This window comes from Phascolarctos cinereus, unplaced genomic scaffold, assembly GCF_003287225.1.
Source record: "Phascolarctos cinereus isolate Bilbo 61053 unplaced genomic scaffold, phaCin_HiC Scaffold_7;HRSCAF=346, whole genome shotgun sequence".
Lineage (NCBI taxonomy): Eukaryota > Metazoa > Chordata > Mammalia > Diprotodontia > Phascolarctidae > Phascolarctos > Phascolarctos cinereus.
The window spans coordinates 183187106-183201138 of NW_027556180.1; the positions used below are offsets into that span (position 1 = coordinate 183187106).

The 14033-nt window shown below is 35.5% G+C and overlaps 1 protein-coding gene across 1 annotated transcript in view; it reads left to right on the forward strand.

Moving 5' to 3' along the window:
- The first annotated feature begins 436 nt into the window (after positions 1-436).
- Positions 437-14033, forward strand: part of ROBO2 (roundabout guidance receptor 2) — a 709376-nt gene continuing 695779 nt past the window's right edge. The window contains exon 1 of the mRNA XM_078147421.1: positions 437-1893. Coding sequence (XP_078003547.1) covers positions 1833-1893 — 61 coding nt within the window. The 5' untranslated portion in view covers positions 437-1832. The remainder of the gene's footprint in view (positions 1894-14033) is intronic.

The following is a 14033-nucleotide window of genomic DNA, read 5'->3' on the forward strand; positions in this document are numbered from 1 at the left end:
TATGAGGGGTAGAAGCAATGATGGATCTTACCTGAAACCAAAGCTTGGAGGGTTTTTTTTTTAAATGGGGGGAGGGAGAGGTGGTGTTTACTAAAGGTTGAAGGATAATACTTCCCTTTGAAAGGTTTTTGTTTTTCCCTTTCGGATCTTCATTTCATTTAAAGATGAAGGTTGCGCGCCTGAGCGCGCATGTGTGCGTGCGTGCGTGTGTGTGTGTGTGTGTGTGTGTGTGTGTGTGTGTGTGTGAAATATGCAGGTAGAGAGGGAATGAATAATTAGGAAGTGCTTCCATGAAACCACTCAACAAGAAAATTACCTGCTCATTAAATGGGAAGCAGAGAGGAGCAGTCACGTAAATTCTACCTTTCTCCAACAGGAGAGGGGCGAGGTTTGGCGAAGGGAGGAGACTCGGAAGAAAGGAAGGAATTTAGTGTCTGCGCCGCTAGTTTTCACCCTAGCATAGCTGCCTAATAGATTTTTTCCCCCTTTTCCTTTATCCACTCACATCCCTTCTCTTCCCTCCCCCTCCCCAGCCAAGATCCCAGTGAGTGGGCATGTGGTGGAGTCTGGAAGTGGAAGGAGCTTAGTCCACGCCCTCATCTTCTCTTTTCCTCGGGCCCACCGACTACAAGCTGCTATCATTCTCCTCTCCCGCCTTTCCCTCCTCCTGTGCGTCTAGCAGCAGCAGCAGCGGCAGCAGCAACGGCAGCTGCGAAGGGAGAAGGACGCCTGGTTCTCGGGCCTCCAGGCTGATCTGCAGCGCAAACGGCGGCGGCGGCGGAGGCAGAAAGAAGCACACAGTGGACTGCGCCGCTCTCGGCTCTCTCCATCTCTTTCCAAAGCGTGCGGTAGCGCGCGCGGTCACACACACACACACACACACACACACACGCACACACACACACACAGACACACAGACACACACACACACACACACATATCCAGTTTAGCTCCTTCCAGTGAGCACTCCCCATTCACAATTGCATAGCAGCAGGAGCAGCGGCGGCGGCGGCGGCAGCGGCGGAGGCAGCGGCGGCAGGGCAGAGCCTGCTGTAGCCCTAGCCTTTTCACTTACTTTTTTCCTCCCTCCCTCTAGCAACGCTGTATTGAGAGTTACAGACCTCAGTTTCTTTTTTGTTTTTTTTCCCTTCTGAATCTTGTTCATTTTCTTTTGGAAAAGGGAAAAACGTGCGAGAAAGGTTGCATAGAAAAAAAAAACCCAAAACAAACCCTAAGTCAAGCCCGCCTGCAAAAAATGTTGCATTGTCACATTCTTATTATGGAAGTTAAGTAAAAAACAAAATCAAAACAAAAAACCAAAACCAAACCACAACAGCAAAACTGGACCTGGAACTAATGTGGATGAGAAAGAAAGAGGGTGGGAAGAAAAGAAGCTGTCAAGTCCATGGTTTTTCGGCAATGTGATGGGAAGTTTTTGGAACAATTTCTAGGAATTAGGTCCCTTTCTTCCATTTTCTTCTTGGCTTCTGAAGAAAGAACTTGGCTTTGGATTGAATGGATTCTAAGAACTGCGTTTTAGATACACTTGGATAATTCCTCTACCTGAGGTGGAATGGTGGGAATTTAGGAAGCAAAGTGTGGAAATCTAGCAGCCTTTGGAATTCCTTCTGTTTATGTGGATGCATCTAAATGTGCCCTATTCAAGACCTTACCAACATCTTTTGATCTTGAGATTTGCCCTTTACTTTAATTAGCTTCTAGGAAAGTCTAAACTTAAGACCTACCTCTTTTCTAAAAGGATACTAATTTTTCTACTTTTGCTTTCTGGGATTGGTATTTTAAGCAATCTGGATCATTTTTAATATGTCAGAATGTGTCTGCTAATGTTTACACAACTCCTCCTCTGTGGATTTGTATATTTTCAGGTTTATGGTAAGTTTAAAACCCTCAACCAAAATTTATTATTTTTCTTTGTAGAGTAGTTCTTCTTTGAGTCTAATAGGAGACATATGTAAAATAACATTAGAGCATCTTAAATAGATTTGTTTCAATTAAATCATGTAGTATGGATACAGGAGCTTTTGGGAGGTGGTTTGGAGGAGCTTTTGTTTCTGAAACTGTTGAAAGTATGTTTGCAACAAGGTTTTTTCCTGTTTAGAAAAAAATTGATAAAGTGACTACAAATAGTAATTTATCAGTGTGGTTAGAAAAAAAGAAATGTCAGAGTAAATCTTTCATATATGACTAGATGCCATTTTTTAACATTATTTTCTGTTTTTTAGTGGGTGAACTTTTGTTTATCGGCTTGTCAAATGTGGTAATTGCCATTTTGGAAGATGGTACAAATGAGTTAGGAATTTGAGAATAGACGTCTAGATGATCAGTATCACCTGTGTCTTGGAGAATGCACATACACTATTAAATTAGTATGAAGAATTTAGAGCTCATGGAGAATATGGAGGAAACTCAAAAGTAGGCAGAGAGTCTTCTGTGTCTGAAACAGCAGGGCAGTGGACTAACAGGAAAATAGGCTAGCTAATAGAAAGCTTAGCTGGGAGTGTTCAAAGACAATGGAGATTTTGAACAGGTGCTGTAGGTGTCTCTCTTTAGATTGAGTCAATCTGTCAAGGAGCTAATGTTGTTGCTTAGGTTTTTATGTCTTGTTCAGATTTGGTTTTCTAAGCAATATTCATAGGATGTGAATCTCTTTGAAATGAAGGGACTAGAGATAAGTTGATATTGACACAGTAGAACCAGTAGGCTGTATATTCATTATTTGCAAAAAAGGATGAAGAAATGGGAGGATTAGGGCATGCTGTGCTAAAAACTTGAATTCTATGTACTGTAATTGCCAGTGTTGTATAATGTGAATTGTAATGTTTTATATCATCTTTTAATATTCATGAAAAATAGCTATCTCCGGGGACCACAGTAGTTTCAAACTCTTGATATTCATTTTCCTTTAAGTGTCAATTTTAACTTTGCAGTAGCTTTTGTATTCTGACTTAATTCACTAGGTGGGACACTGGCCATTTTTGCATGTCTGTGGGAGCAAACTTTGCTCCAGGCAGCTTGCTACTTGAGGACCCCTATGCATCAGAAGCCAAAGGAGGCCTCCCTATAAACATGAAGTGATATGAATTAGTTTATTTATTGTAGAATGTGTATTTGCAGTCATGGACAACTTATCTTTTGCTCCTATGATAGGAGGCAATGCATGTTGACTCTCTTTGCTTCTGTTTTTTCTTGTTCTAAGTAGAAATGTTTTGGAACTAATCATTTAAAATTAAAGTATAGTAAGTTGCTTTAGTAAGTTTGTCTTGTTGAAATGAAAAAATGTAGAGATTCATCCTGTGGGTTTTTTTTTAAATTGCTACGTAAGCTTAGCAAGAAGGATTTCATGTAGCCTTTAGAAAAATGAATTAGACTCCATACGAATCTTATGGTTAGCAATACCAGAAATGTACATGTAAAAACTGTGCAGGCTACACAGTTATCAATATGTTTAAAAAAAACAAACGGTGTGTAACTAGAAGGAATACAATTAAAGTGTTCAGTGGAAGTGACAGAGTGAATCAGAAGAGCTTGATATTACAGAATATAATTAATGTACCAGGCTGTTTGGAGATATATGAAACAAATGCAATTAACTAGCTTGCTGGAATGACAGTAGCAAGACATAATTTATTCTTTTTTTCTCCATGAGAAACATAACTAGAACCTTTGTTCTGATTTAGCATTTATAGGACAAGGGAGGAGGTCAGATGAATCAGGTAACTAATACCTTGCCAGCCTACTACTGTATAGCAGATTCAGAATGAAATAAAGTGAAAATCTCCTGTGATTTGTGGAGCAGAAATTGAAAGGTTTTACAATGCTTTGTCAAAACACTTTTCAAAACCTTAGTCTTCATATGTATAGAAAGCAAAGAAGTGTATTTTTAAAGTTTTTATGGCCATGTTATGCAAATCATTAAGTTTGATGCTGGCTTTTGGCATACATGTCACTGTGGGGTAATATGATGCTATTGGTTGAGTTAAGAAGATGAAGTTATAACTAAAACTCCAAAGAGGAAAATAGGCAAACTAAGGGTAAGTGAGTCAAAAACTGGCTTTTGCTGAAATGAAAGTTTCTTTGCTCAACAAAGAGTTATAAAATTGTCTTGACATTGAAGGGGATTCAGCTGGGGAAATTGGTACTTTGGCTGTTCATCTCCTTGGGCCTCAGCTTCCTCTTCAGATTGATCTAATTTTCCTTCTAGCCCAAAGCTTCTATGATTCTGACTCCTTAATTATCTTTCTGTAAGAATAATTTTTACACGTTTTCTTTATGAATTTCAAATTTAGAGCAGTGTCCATCATTCTAAAAGTTATACTGGCCTTGTTAGTATTGTATACTAATATTAATTTTATTCAATGACAAATTATATACATAGATTTAGATGGCAATTTTATAGCAGTTATTCATATGTACATTTTTATTATATGACCATGGTAGAGCTTCACCAAACTACAGAAGATATGTACTTTTAAAAACACTATTTTTCAGAATCCCTTTGTCATCTCTTGAGAATAAGCAAGCAAGCTGGTTTTCCTTTGAAAAACTGAAGTAAGCAAAAAAACCAAACTCTGCTTTCAACTTTTGGTGCTGTTCTGGAGGGAATGTAGAACATGATCCCTTCATAAAATAAGACCTGAGCTGTATTTACATTACCATTTTATAAGAATGTATATTTTTAATTTATCCTTTTCACATTTTCTACTTTTTTAACTTAGGCACAGGACTTTGCAGCCTTTTTTTAAACCAAGAATTGTTATAGATTCCCACAGTTTATTATTTTCATTACATTGTAGTGTTCTGTATGTGGTCATCTGTAACATGTAAATATGACTATTATGAAAGATCAGAATATTTATTAAACAAGGCTATATTTTTATTGTCTTTTACAGTCAATTCAACGAGAAGAAAAATATATTTCACCTACATACTTAGTTATCCTTAGATTACTGCAGAAAGGTATTATGCATATTCCCCCCAAAAACTGCCCCCCTCTCCCTGGCAAATCTTTTTTATTTTATGTTTTTAGCTAGCTTCAGACTTGTGATTTCACTGGTGTAGGGAAATACTAGTTGTGAAATCTCCCTCTTTCAGTGCAGATCAGCCACTGGAAAGTTCTGCGGTTTACAATCTTAGAATGTTGCCTGGGTCACTGAATGATTAAGTAGTTTACCCAGGGTCACATAACCAGAATTTGTCAGAGGTGAACTTGAATTCTGGACTTCTTCTGGACTTTTGGACTCTAATGCAGACTCTGTATCTTGCCCTGCTGACCTACTAATCAAGGTGCTTCTTTTAGTGATTGCCTATAAGACATAAATTTCCTATTATAAAATCCAGATTACATGTAGATAAAATTGAAATTTATTCTTAAGAGAATGAAATGATCTGTCATTCAGATGTGCTGTATTTGATTAAGCTTTAATTAACATGAAATATGCAAAAGTTGGCCAAATTTGCAAAATAGAGAAAGATCCTGTAATCTAGAAGAATTTCTTAGGCACTAGATAAAAATTTTTTTTATTTAAAAAAAATTGATCTTATAAATATGGGAACTCTGCTCACTCTAATCTTGAGACAGTTCATTATATAATATCTTAAAATCTCAAACATGAATATCCATAGTGAACTGGATACTATGTATGGAATATTATAGACCTTACCCTAAAACATTTTGTTATTTAAATTGGACAGTATGCAAATATGTACCTATTTTGTTAGCCTTCAAGGTAGGACACACAGATATGTATATAAAATTCCATTTTTTATTCCCTCTACCACACCCTTGATGTTTTGTCCTTAGAAGCATGAATAACACTTGAAAAGGGGAAAAATTGGGAGAAATAACTGTAAATATAAAACCTAGCACATTCTTGATTTTTTTTAAAGGCATCCTTTCTTTAGGAGTGTATTCTTTAGCTTTGGTAAAACCCAAATTAGACTTTGCCACTCATCTGTCTCAGCAACATTTAATCTTCCTAGAAGCCCTTTGTTACCTTTGCTATGCTTGCTAGTATGGGCACAGAGAATTCTGGTGTGAGTTTGTGAGTAAATTAAGGGAATTTATGGAATAACATTTTTTTGGAGAGCTTAAAGACTGGAATTTACGTGTTTGTATAATAGGGATGTATATTTACATTAGTCCCTTCCTCTTGCAAAAGAGAGAGAGAGAGAGAGAGAGAGAGAGAGAGAGAGAGAGAGAGAGAGAGAGAGAGAGAGAGTTAGAGTTAATAATAGGCTTGTTTTCCAAAATTGATAACTTAGTAAAACAATGAGCTATTATTATAAGATGACTTGAATTTATGCTTGTCTGGAGACATTCAGATGGACCATTCCAGTGGTTCTTACTTATTTTCAATCTTTGGACTTTTAATGAGTCAAAAAGTCCCATAGACCTCCTACATTATTTGTCCTGGATAGTTGATGTGCTCACTGGAAATAATAACACACTTTTCATGAGACAGTGAATGATATCACATATAACTATGAATAAATGAATCTGTCCTAGATTTTCAGAAGGCAAGTATTTTCATATTGCTAACATAACTGCTGTTTAAATCTAGTCCACAGTGTACATGGTAGATATTGCAACCACTCATTAATAGCAGATCATTCTTTATGAACTGTTTGCCTTACTGGGTTCCCTTACATACTGAAAAGTTGTAGATACTTCTGTTCTTGTTCTTGGATAAAGGGTACAGTACACTTTTCCAAAATGATGTCTCAGTATTGTAGTGCAGAATATTAATATTTGGAAAACTTAGCCTCTAAGTTATTAGCTTCTAATGAAAGCTCTTAGCTTCTAATAAAACATGGCATAGTCCTCTGTGGGTTTTCTGGTTATTCTGAAGTTACTTACTTACATTCATTAGTAAATGTACATTTTCCTAACTTTTAAAGGCATAAATTATTTTTTCTTAATCTTCCTCATTCTAGAATACTCATTCTAGGACTTCATTATGCTATCATCATCAAAGTCAGGAATCCCTCAAGACCCCTTCCTCTCTCCTCTTGAGAAGAAAAAAGAAAGGGTACTCCCTTTTTTGAGGTACTTTGTCATGGCTGAGAAATACCCTGAGTGTTGTTTCCTTTCCCAGTTGTTTCTTGGAGGTCTTAGACACTTCTGTAGCTCAAGTCTGACCTGTCCTCCCCCATTAGAAAGTGAGCTCTTTGAGGGCAACGATCATGATTTTGCCTTTCTTGGTATCCCTAGCACTTAACACAGTGCCATATACATATTAAACACTTAAATGCTTTGTGGTTGACTGACAAACTGCTATGGTAGCCATTTTGTCTTCATGTGGAGAATTAAAGCTATTCTCAAGAGATTCCGTAGTTTGGCTTCCAGGTCAGAAGACCTTTGGGAGAACAAATTAGTAGAGTAGTACCTAGAATAGTTATAAGCTGGAGAAGGTTCCCTAGCCTTCCCTGGTCTAATCCTTGTTTACATTCTGCCTTCACCCCAAGTTAAAGATGGAGGGCAGGAGTAACTTGTAATTCGAGTTGGTGTCAGGTGGGAGTTATAGATCATGGCTATAAACTTTAAAAATTAATTTGAAGAGAGTCTTCTTATGTGCTTCCATGACTTCAAAAGCTTTAGCATTATCCACATAATGTCAAGAAAACTACAAGAAGGCTGCCAGAATGGCAGACAGTCTGATAGGAATGCAAGGATGAGTGCCACAAAGAATGAGCATGAGTCAATGGACTGTGATCTGTGTCATTTGAAGAAGTACACTCATTTATGAGATTACAAATACATCAAAGTATGAAAGCAAATGTAATTAAAAAGACAAATCTTCCATTTGTAGTACTAATAGAAAGATGTGTCCAAAAAAAGGTATTAAGCTTCTTTCATTGCTTCACTGTGATCAAAAGAATAGACCCTTTCTACCTACGTGATCACCCTCATAAGATAAAGAATCTATGTATGAAACTAATGTTTTCATTGCTGACAATTATTTTTCCCTTCCTATAGAAAGGTGATGATAACTTTATGTTTTATCCTTTTGATCATAGTTATGAATGTTGTTCTGTTCTTCCCTGCCAGTCACAGTCCTCCAAACTTTTACCACTTGGTCCAAGTAGCCAAATAGTGAGTCAGATATGAATCTTTTGAAATGAGTAACTTTCCTGATGCTTTCAAGATTCAGTTTTCTACCTGCCATTGGGTACCATATTGACCTTGAAATGCCTCTTTTTTATCTGTTAACATAGCATAGAATATTGCTAGAAAAGGGGGAAAAAGTCCTGTTTTTCAAAAAGTAGAAAAAACAAAGTTTACAAATAATAGGTCAACGAACTTGCCTTTGTTTTGATTCCTTGGGAAATTCTAAAACACAGTAGCCCAGAGAAGGATAGTAAAAACATATGGAAAAAAGAAGCAATGATTAGAAAGCCAGAATGGCTTCATTAAGAACGAGTCCCATGAGAGTAACCTTATTTCCTTTTTTTGACACTGTTTCTAAACTAGAGAATCAGGGAAGTGTTGCAGATGTAGTTTACCCAGATATTAGTGAAGTATTTGATAAAATATCTCATATTTTTGTTGGAAAATATGGAAATATATGACTAGACAATAATGTAATTTCATGAATTTGAGATTGGTTGAAATACTTAAAGAGTAATTATTAAGGTTTAATCTCAACTTGACAGGAGGTCTCCAGTGGAGTGCCTAAGGATCTGTTTTTGGCTATGTGCTACTTAACATTTTTATCAGTGGTTTGGATAAAGGAATGAGAAGTATAATCATTAAATTTTCACATCACATTAAGCTGGGCAGAATGACAACACAATGATAAACAGAGTCAAGGTCAAAAGGATCTCAACAAAGTAGAAAACTGTGTTGAATCTAATATTAGATGAAAATTTTTATTTTATTTTATTTTATTTAGTTAGTTTAATTTTAACAAATTAACTTTGTACACGATGGGGAGTAGATAGTGATTTGCCTGAAAACTTGATATGAGATGGGGAAGGTGTGGTCAGATAGTGGTTTGCCTGAAAACAACTAGGGTTCTTAGTGGTTCTTTAGCTAAATATAATAGGACAGCCCCAAAAAGTTAGGGTGTTTTGGGGCTGCTTTGAGAAGCATGCCTTCAAGGAATAAATAATAAAAATAATAATAGTCAAACCGCGTTGTTTCTCAGTCAGACCACATCTAGAGTTTTGTGTTCAGGTTTTGGAATTACAGTTTAGGAAAGATGTTGATAAGCTGAAGAGTAGATACTCTGGATGAAGAAAGTCCTTGAGTTAGTGTCATATGAGTCAGCTGAAGGAAATGCAAATATTTAGTCTGGAGAAGAGGGATCTCCAGGAATGGGATACCTGTCTCCAAGTGTATAAAGGGGTATCATCTGGAAAAGGAATTGGACTTGTTCTGTTTGACCTCAAAGAACCAGAAACAATGTGTAGAGGTTGCAAAGAGACAAATTTTGGCTTGAGGAAAAATTTCCTAAATATAAGAGCTGTCCAAAAGTGGAATGAGCTGCCTCAGGAGGTGGTAGGTTCCCCTTCATGGCAGGTTTTCAGTCAGAAACTGGATAACTACTTGTCAGACATGTTATATTGATAATTCCTTTTGGGTATGGGTGGGACCAAATAACCTTGGAGATTCCTTTTAGCTCTAAAAGATGATGTGATTCTGTATAAAGTCATTGTTCCAGATATTGAAGAATGAGCAACGCATAGCTTGGTGCCATGGAAGAAGGTGCCCATGTGCAGCAGGAGACCTGATTTTTAGTGCTGTTTCTACTATTATTTAATGTATCATATATTATGGAGGATAATTTGGGGAGTTAGAGCTCAAGTACCTGTGAGTTACAATCTTGTACCTGGCATAATCTTGCTGTTGTGCTTAAGGGATTTTGAAAGAAACAAGGTATTCTAAACGGTAGAGGTGAATAGGCAGGGTTTTCAAAGCCAGGGGGCAGCCAGTGAAAAGTGTAAAAGAGAAGACTGGAAAGGTAAGTTGAAGCTATTGAGGACTAAATGCCTGATGAGGGAGCTTGTACTTTCTTCTGTGATGTTCTTCATTCTGTGCAGAACATGGTTTGCCATTTGGTGTTTAAGCAGGATGAATTCTTAATGTTGCTGAAGGGTCACATCAGCTACTATACCTTTGATAATCATGTTATCATATAGATGACCCATGAATCAGATATTGATTATAGGATAAATATGGTTCCTAAATTAGTGGTATCATGATAGGAAAGATTAAATGTGAGACATATTACAAATAATATAGCAGGGTGGGGAGGAATCTGTGGCCTCAAGGCCACATGTGGCCTTCTAAGACCTCAAGTGCGGCTCTTCCACTGAATCCAAGCCATTGAAGCATACTTAAATTAACTTGATTTTTTGTGTCATTTAAAAATAGTTCCTATTGGCATAGTCAAGTATATAGTAAATACTATAGTACTATATATACTACATATAGTACTATATGAAAATATGGTCTCTTACCCTTTGTAATATATAAAGTCTACTACAATACTGTAGTATTGTATATATATATATATACAATATAGTACTATAATATATATTCACTATAGTATTATATATAGTATATAGTATAGTAGAGATGAATAGCAGCACATATACTATATATAGTATAAATGATAGCACTATATATATCATATATAGTATAGTGTATATGGTATATACTATATGTAGTATGGGGTATGCTATCTCTATGATTTATATCACATGGTGTATATATAGACACACATACACACACTCCATATATTATATACCATATATAGTATAGATTTTATATACTATACATGGTATATATAAAGTGCTATTGTATCTATCTGTTATTATATTGTATATATGTACAATGCTAGAGTTCTAGAGTAGACTTTATATATTGTAAAGGAGAAAATATTTTCATTAACCTTTAGCCACTATTGATCTAATAAATATTTCTTTACTTTGGTTCAGCCTCTCCCTATATTATATGTCTGAGCTATTTATATTTCCACAATCCTACTTAATTTGTTACTTATTTATGATGAATTTTAAAAAGAGGAAATAAATATACTTTGGTTTGTTTGATTTTACTAGAAGGTAAAAGATCTTAAGTCAGTGTGGTGTTTTGAGATGTGAGTACTACAAGAGGCAAGTTTCCTAAAATAAATAGGTCAGTTTAAATTTCCCACCTTGCCATATCTTTTTTTTTTCTGGTAAAATTTAGGGGAGAAAAATATTGGTGTTAGAGAAATTACTTAAAACTATAAACATAGATTGGGACCAATTACGGTCTTTTGGGAATCTGCATAGGCTGAATGCATTGTGTGGGCTGCATAATATTAATATGTTACCTGAGCCCATTTTCATTAATTAATAATCAACTGTGCTTTTGTTTTCTTTATAGGATAAATGGAATATTTTAAAATTTAATGCTGAAAAAACAACAGGCCTGGGCAGAATTGCTTAGCTGGGTTACAGCCTGGAGTGACTGTTTTATTGCTATTGTAACTAGAACCTTATGCAACACAAAAGTTTTGGTTTGTAAAGGTTTAGAGAACAATTCTTTTTTGCTTCTCATTGATTCTGGTTCATGTGGGACCTCGTTGCCTAGCTTGCACTCCCAGGATTTTTGGAAGTAAGCTTTGACAATTCAGCTTGAGAGTGGAATTCAGATTGTTTAATTACCCCATTTTCGAGTTGAAATCAGAACACCCACTTAAAACCAGGTTCATTTTTTAGTGATCTTTCTAAAACCTTTACCTTGTTTGCAATAATTTAAAATGCATAAGCGATGAAAGTAGAAAGTACTTTTTCTTATTTTAGAAAAAAAAGTTATGCCAAGGAGATTTCTTTAGTATAACGTTTTCACACAGTTATAATTCTAAATGTTTATTACAAATAGTAACCAATCTCCAAAATAAAATTAAGTAATTATCCCAGATAAATATCCCTTTTCCCCCTTGGCTTTTGATCCAATCAGCGATTTAATCATTATAGGGAATTCCCTGTGAGCAACTTTGTGAATCAGTGCATATTGGTACCATCTGGCATTCAGTGACTTGCCCAGGATCACATGACTAATATTTGTCAGAGGTGGGACTTGAATCCATATCTTCCTGAACTAGAGGCCTGCTCTCAGTTTCTTACTCTCAATTATAATAGTTGCAGAACATAATTTTCAGAGTAATACTAAATGCTAATCAACCTAGGATGAATCTAACAATCTATGGTATGGTCCATAAATACCTGTGATATTTTTCAGAGATCATTTTACCCCACCCTTTTAAAATGTAACAGATTATCTACCCTGCAGAATGGCTGTCTGATTCTGACTGAGCTTATTGAAATGCAGCATTTTTTCTGGGAGACAGAAAGGAGCTCCCAGTTTTGGAGAGTCCTCTTACTCTGGAATTGTACATACTTTATACATTTGTACTCAAATATATCCACATTAATAACACAAGTACAGTTTTCCAATAATATTTCTGTCATGAATCAGAACTTAATGGAATAAAAAAACCTGCAGCAAAAAATGAAAATGATAGCAGCAGGTTGTTAAATATAGAAATCCCTAAAGTTTGCTTCTGTTAATTACGGACATTGATTTTCGAAGAAACTGAGTAGAAAGACTGTAACCTTTTAAAAAGGTAATGTGAGATAGCCACTATATCCATTTACATTTTTCTCATGTAAACTGGACATGAGCCCTTTATTTAAGAGTACCAGAAATATTTTAAAAATTGTATGAAAATGACAAGAATTAAGGAATGAAAAATATTTTGATAGTGTATTAAACATCTTCAGAGTATCATTCAATGTAGTTTTTGAAGAACTTCGTTTTATAGTTGGAACTGTGTAAAGGAAAGACTTGTGAAAAACTTTGATGTGTATTGACTGAAAAATATATGTGGATGATTTTGTGGTTAAATATGTTTTAAGTGTTTCAGTTCAGTCTTTATTAGTAGAGTGTATAAAATAATCTTTAATTCTTAATGAGAAAAAAAATTAATATATGGAACATGTAGGGACAGTATTTGAGCAAGTGGCTATTTTCTGCATACACATTGCTGTAGAAGAGGCATGGATTTTAGTTGCCTTCCTGCTCATCACAATTAGATAACTTCTGTTTTTATTAAATACAATTTTTATGTAACAGAGACACATGTAGGCATTTTCTCTTTGTTATTATATTTACTTTTAAAACAGTAATGCCTGCAGTGCTCATAGGATAGATTTTAGGAAACAACAAAATTTTTTGAGCTAGCCAATAGAGGTGTCTGTGTGAAAGCCTGAATAACAAATTTGTTTAGCTTTTCCTTCTATGAGCTTATTTTGATCTTCTTAACCAGCTAAACCTGGCATATACCTAAGATGGTATAAGTAACTTCTTTCTCAGTTTAGCTTCAAAAGGATAAAATTTCCAGACTTTGGAATATGACTCATGAAAGGATAACATACAGAATGCAGACTGTAAACTTTGAAATTGAAAAAGTAGTGAGGTGAGTGTAAGGATCATAGAATCTTTGATCTAGAGCTGGAAGTTATCTAATACAAACCTCTTATTTTACAATTGATGAAGCTGAGGCATAACAAGGTTGAGAGAGATTCAGGAAAGTACGAAACTGAAAAAATATTGGCAAAAAACTGTTGATGTTTGAATGGGGATTGGAATAACTGTGAAAAACAAAATATCAACGTTGACAAACCAATATTTAGGAATTATAGACTGTTAACAAATACACGAAGCGTGTTTGTTTAACATTGAACCTTTTTTTAATGACAAATAATCAATTTGGAATCAGATGCAAAAGAACATGTGTTTGGTTTTGTATGACCCCCAATTTTTCCATTCTCTCTTGGAGCAGACACGCCTTTTTCCTTGACTGACATTGGTTGCTAGGAGAAATTCAGTGTTTTAGTCTTCTTATCCAACAGTCAAACTAAAGAGTTCATTGAGATGAGGGATAAGGGACAAAGCGCAGTGCTGGCTGTGAATCATGACTTGTCTTATTATGTCCACTTTGTTCCCATTTTTCTTAGAA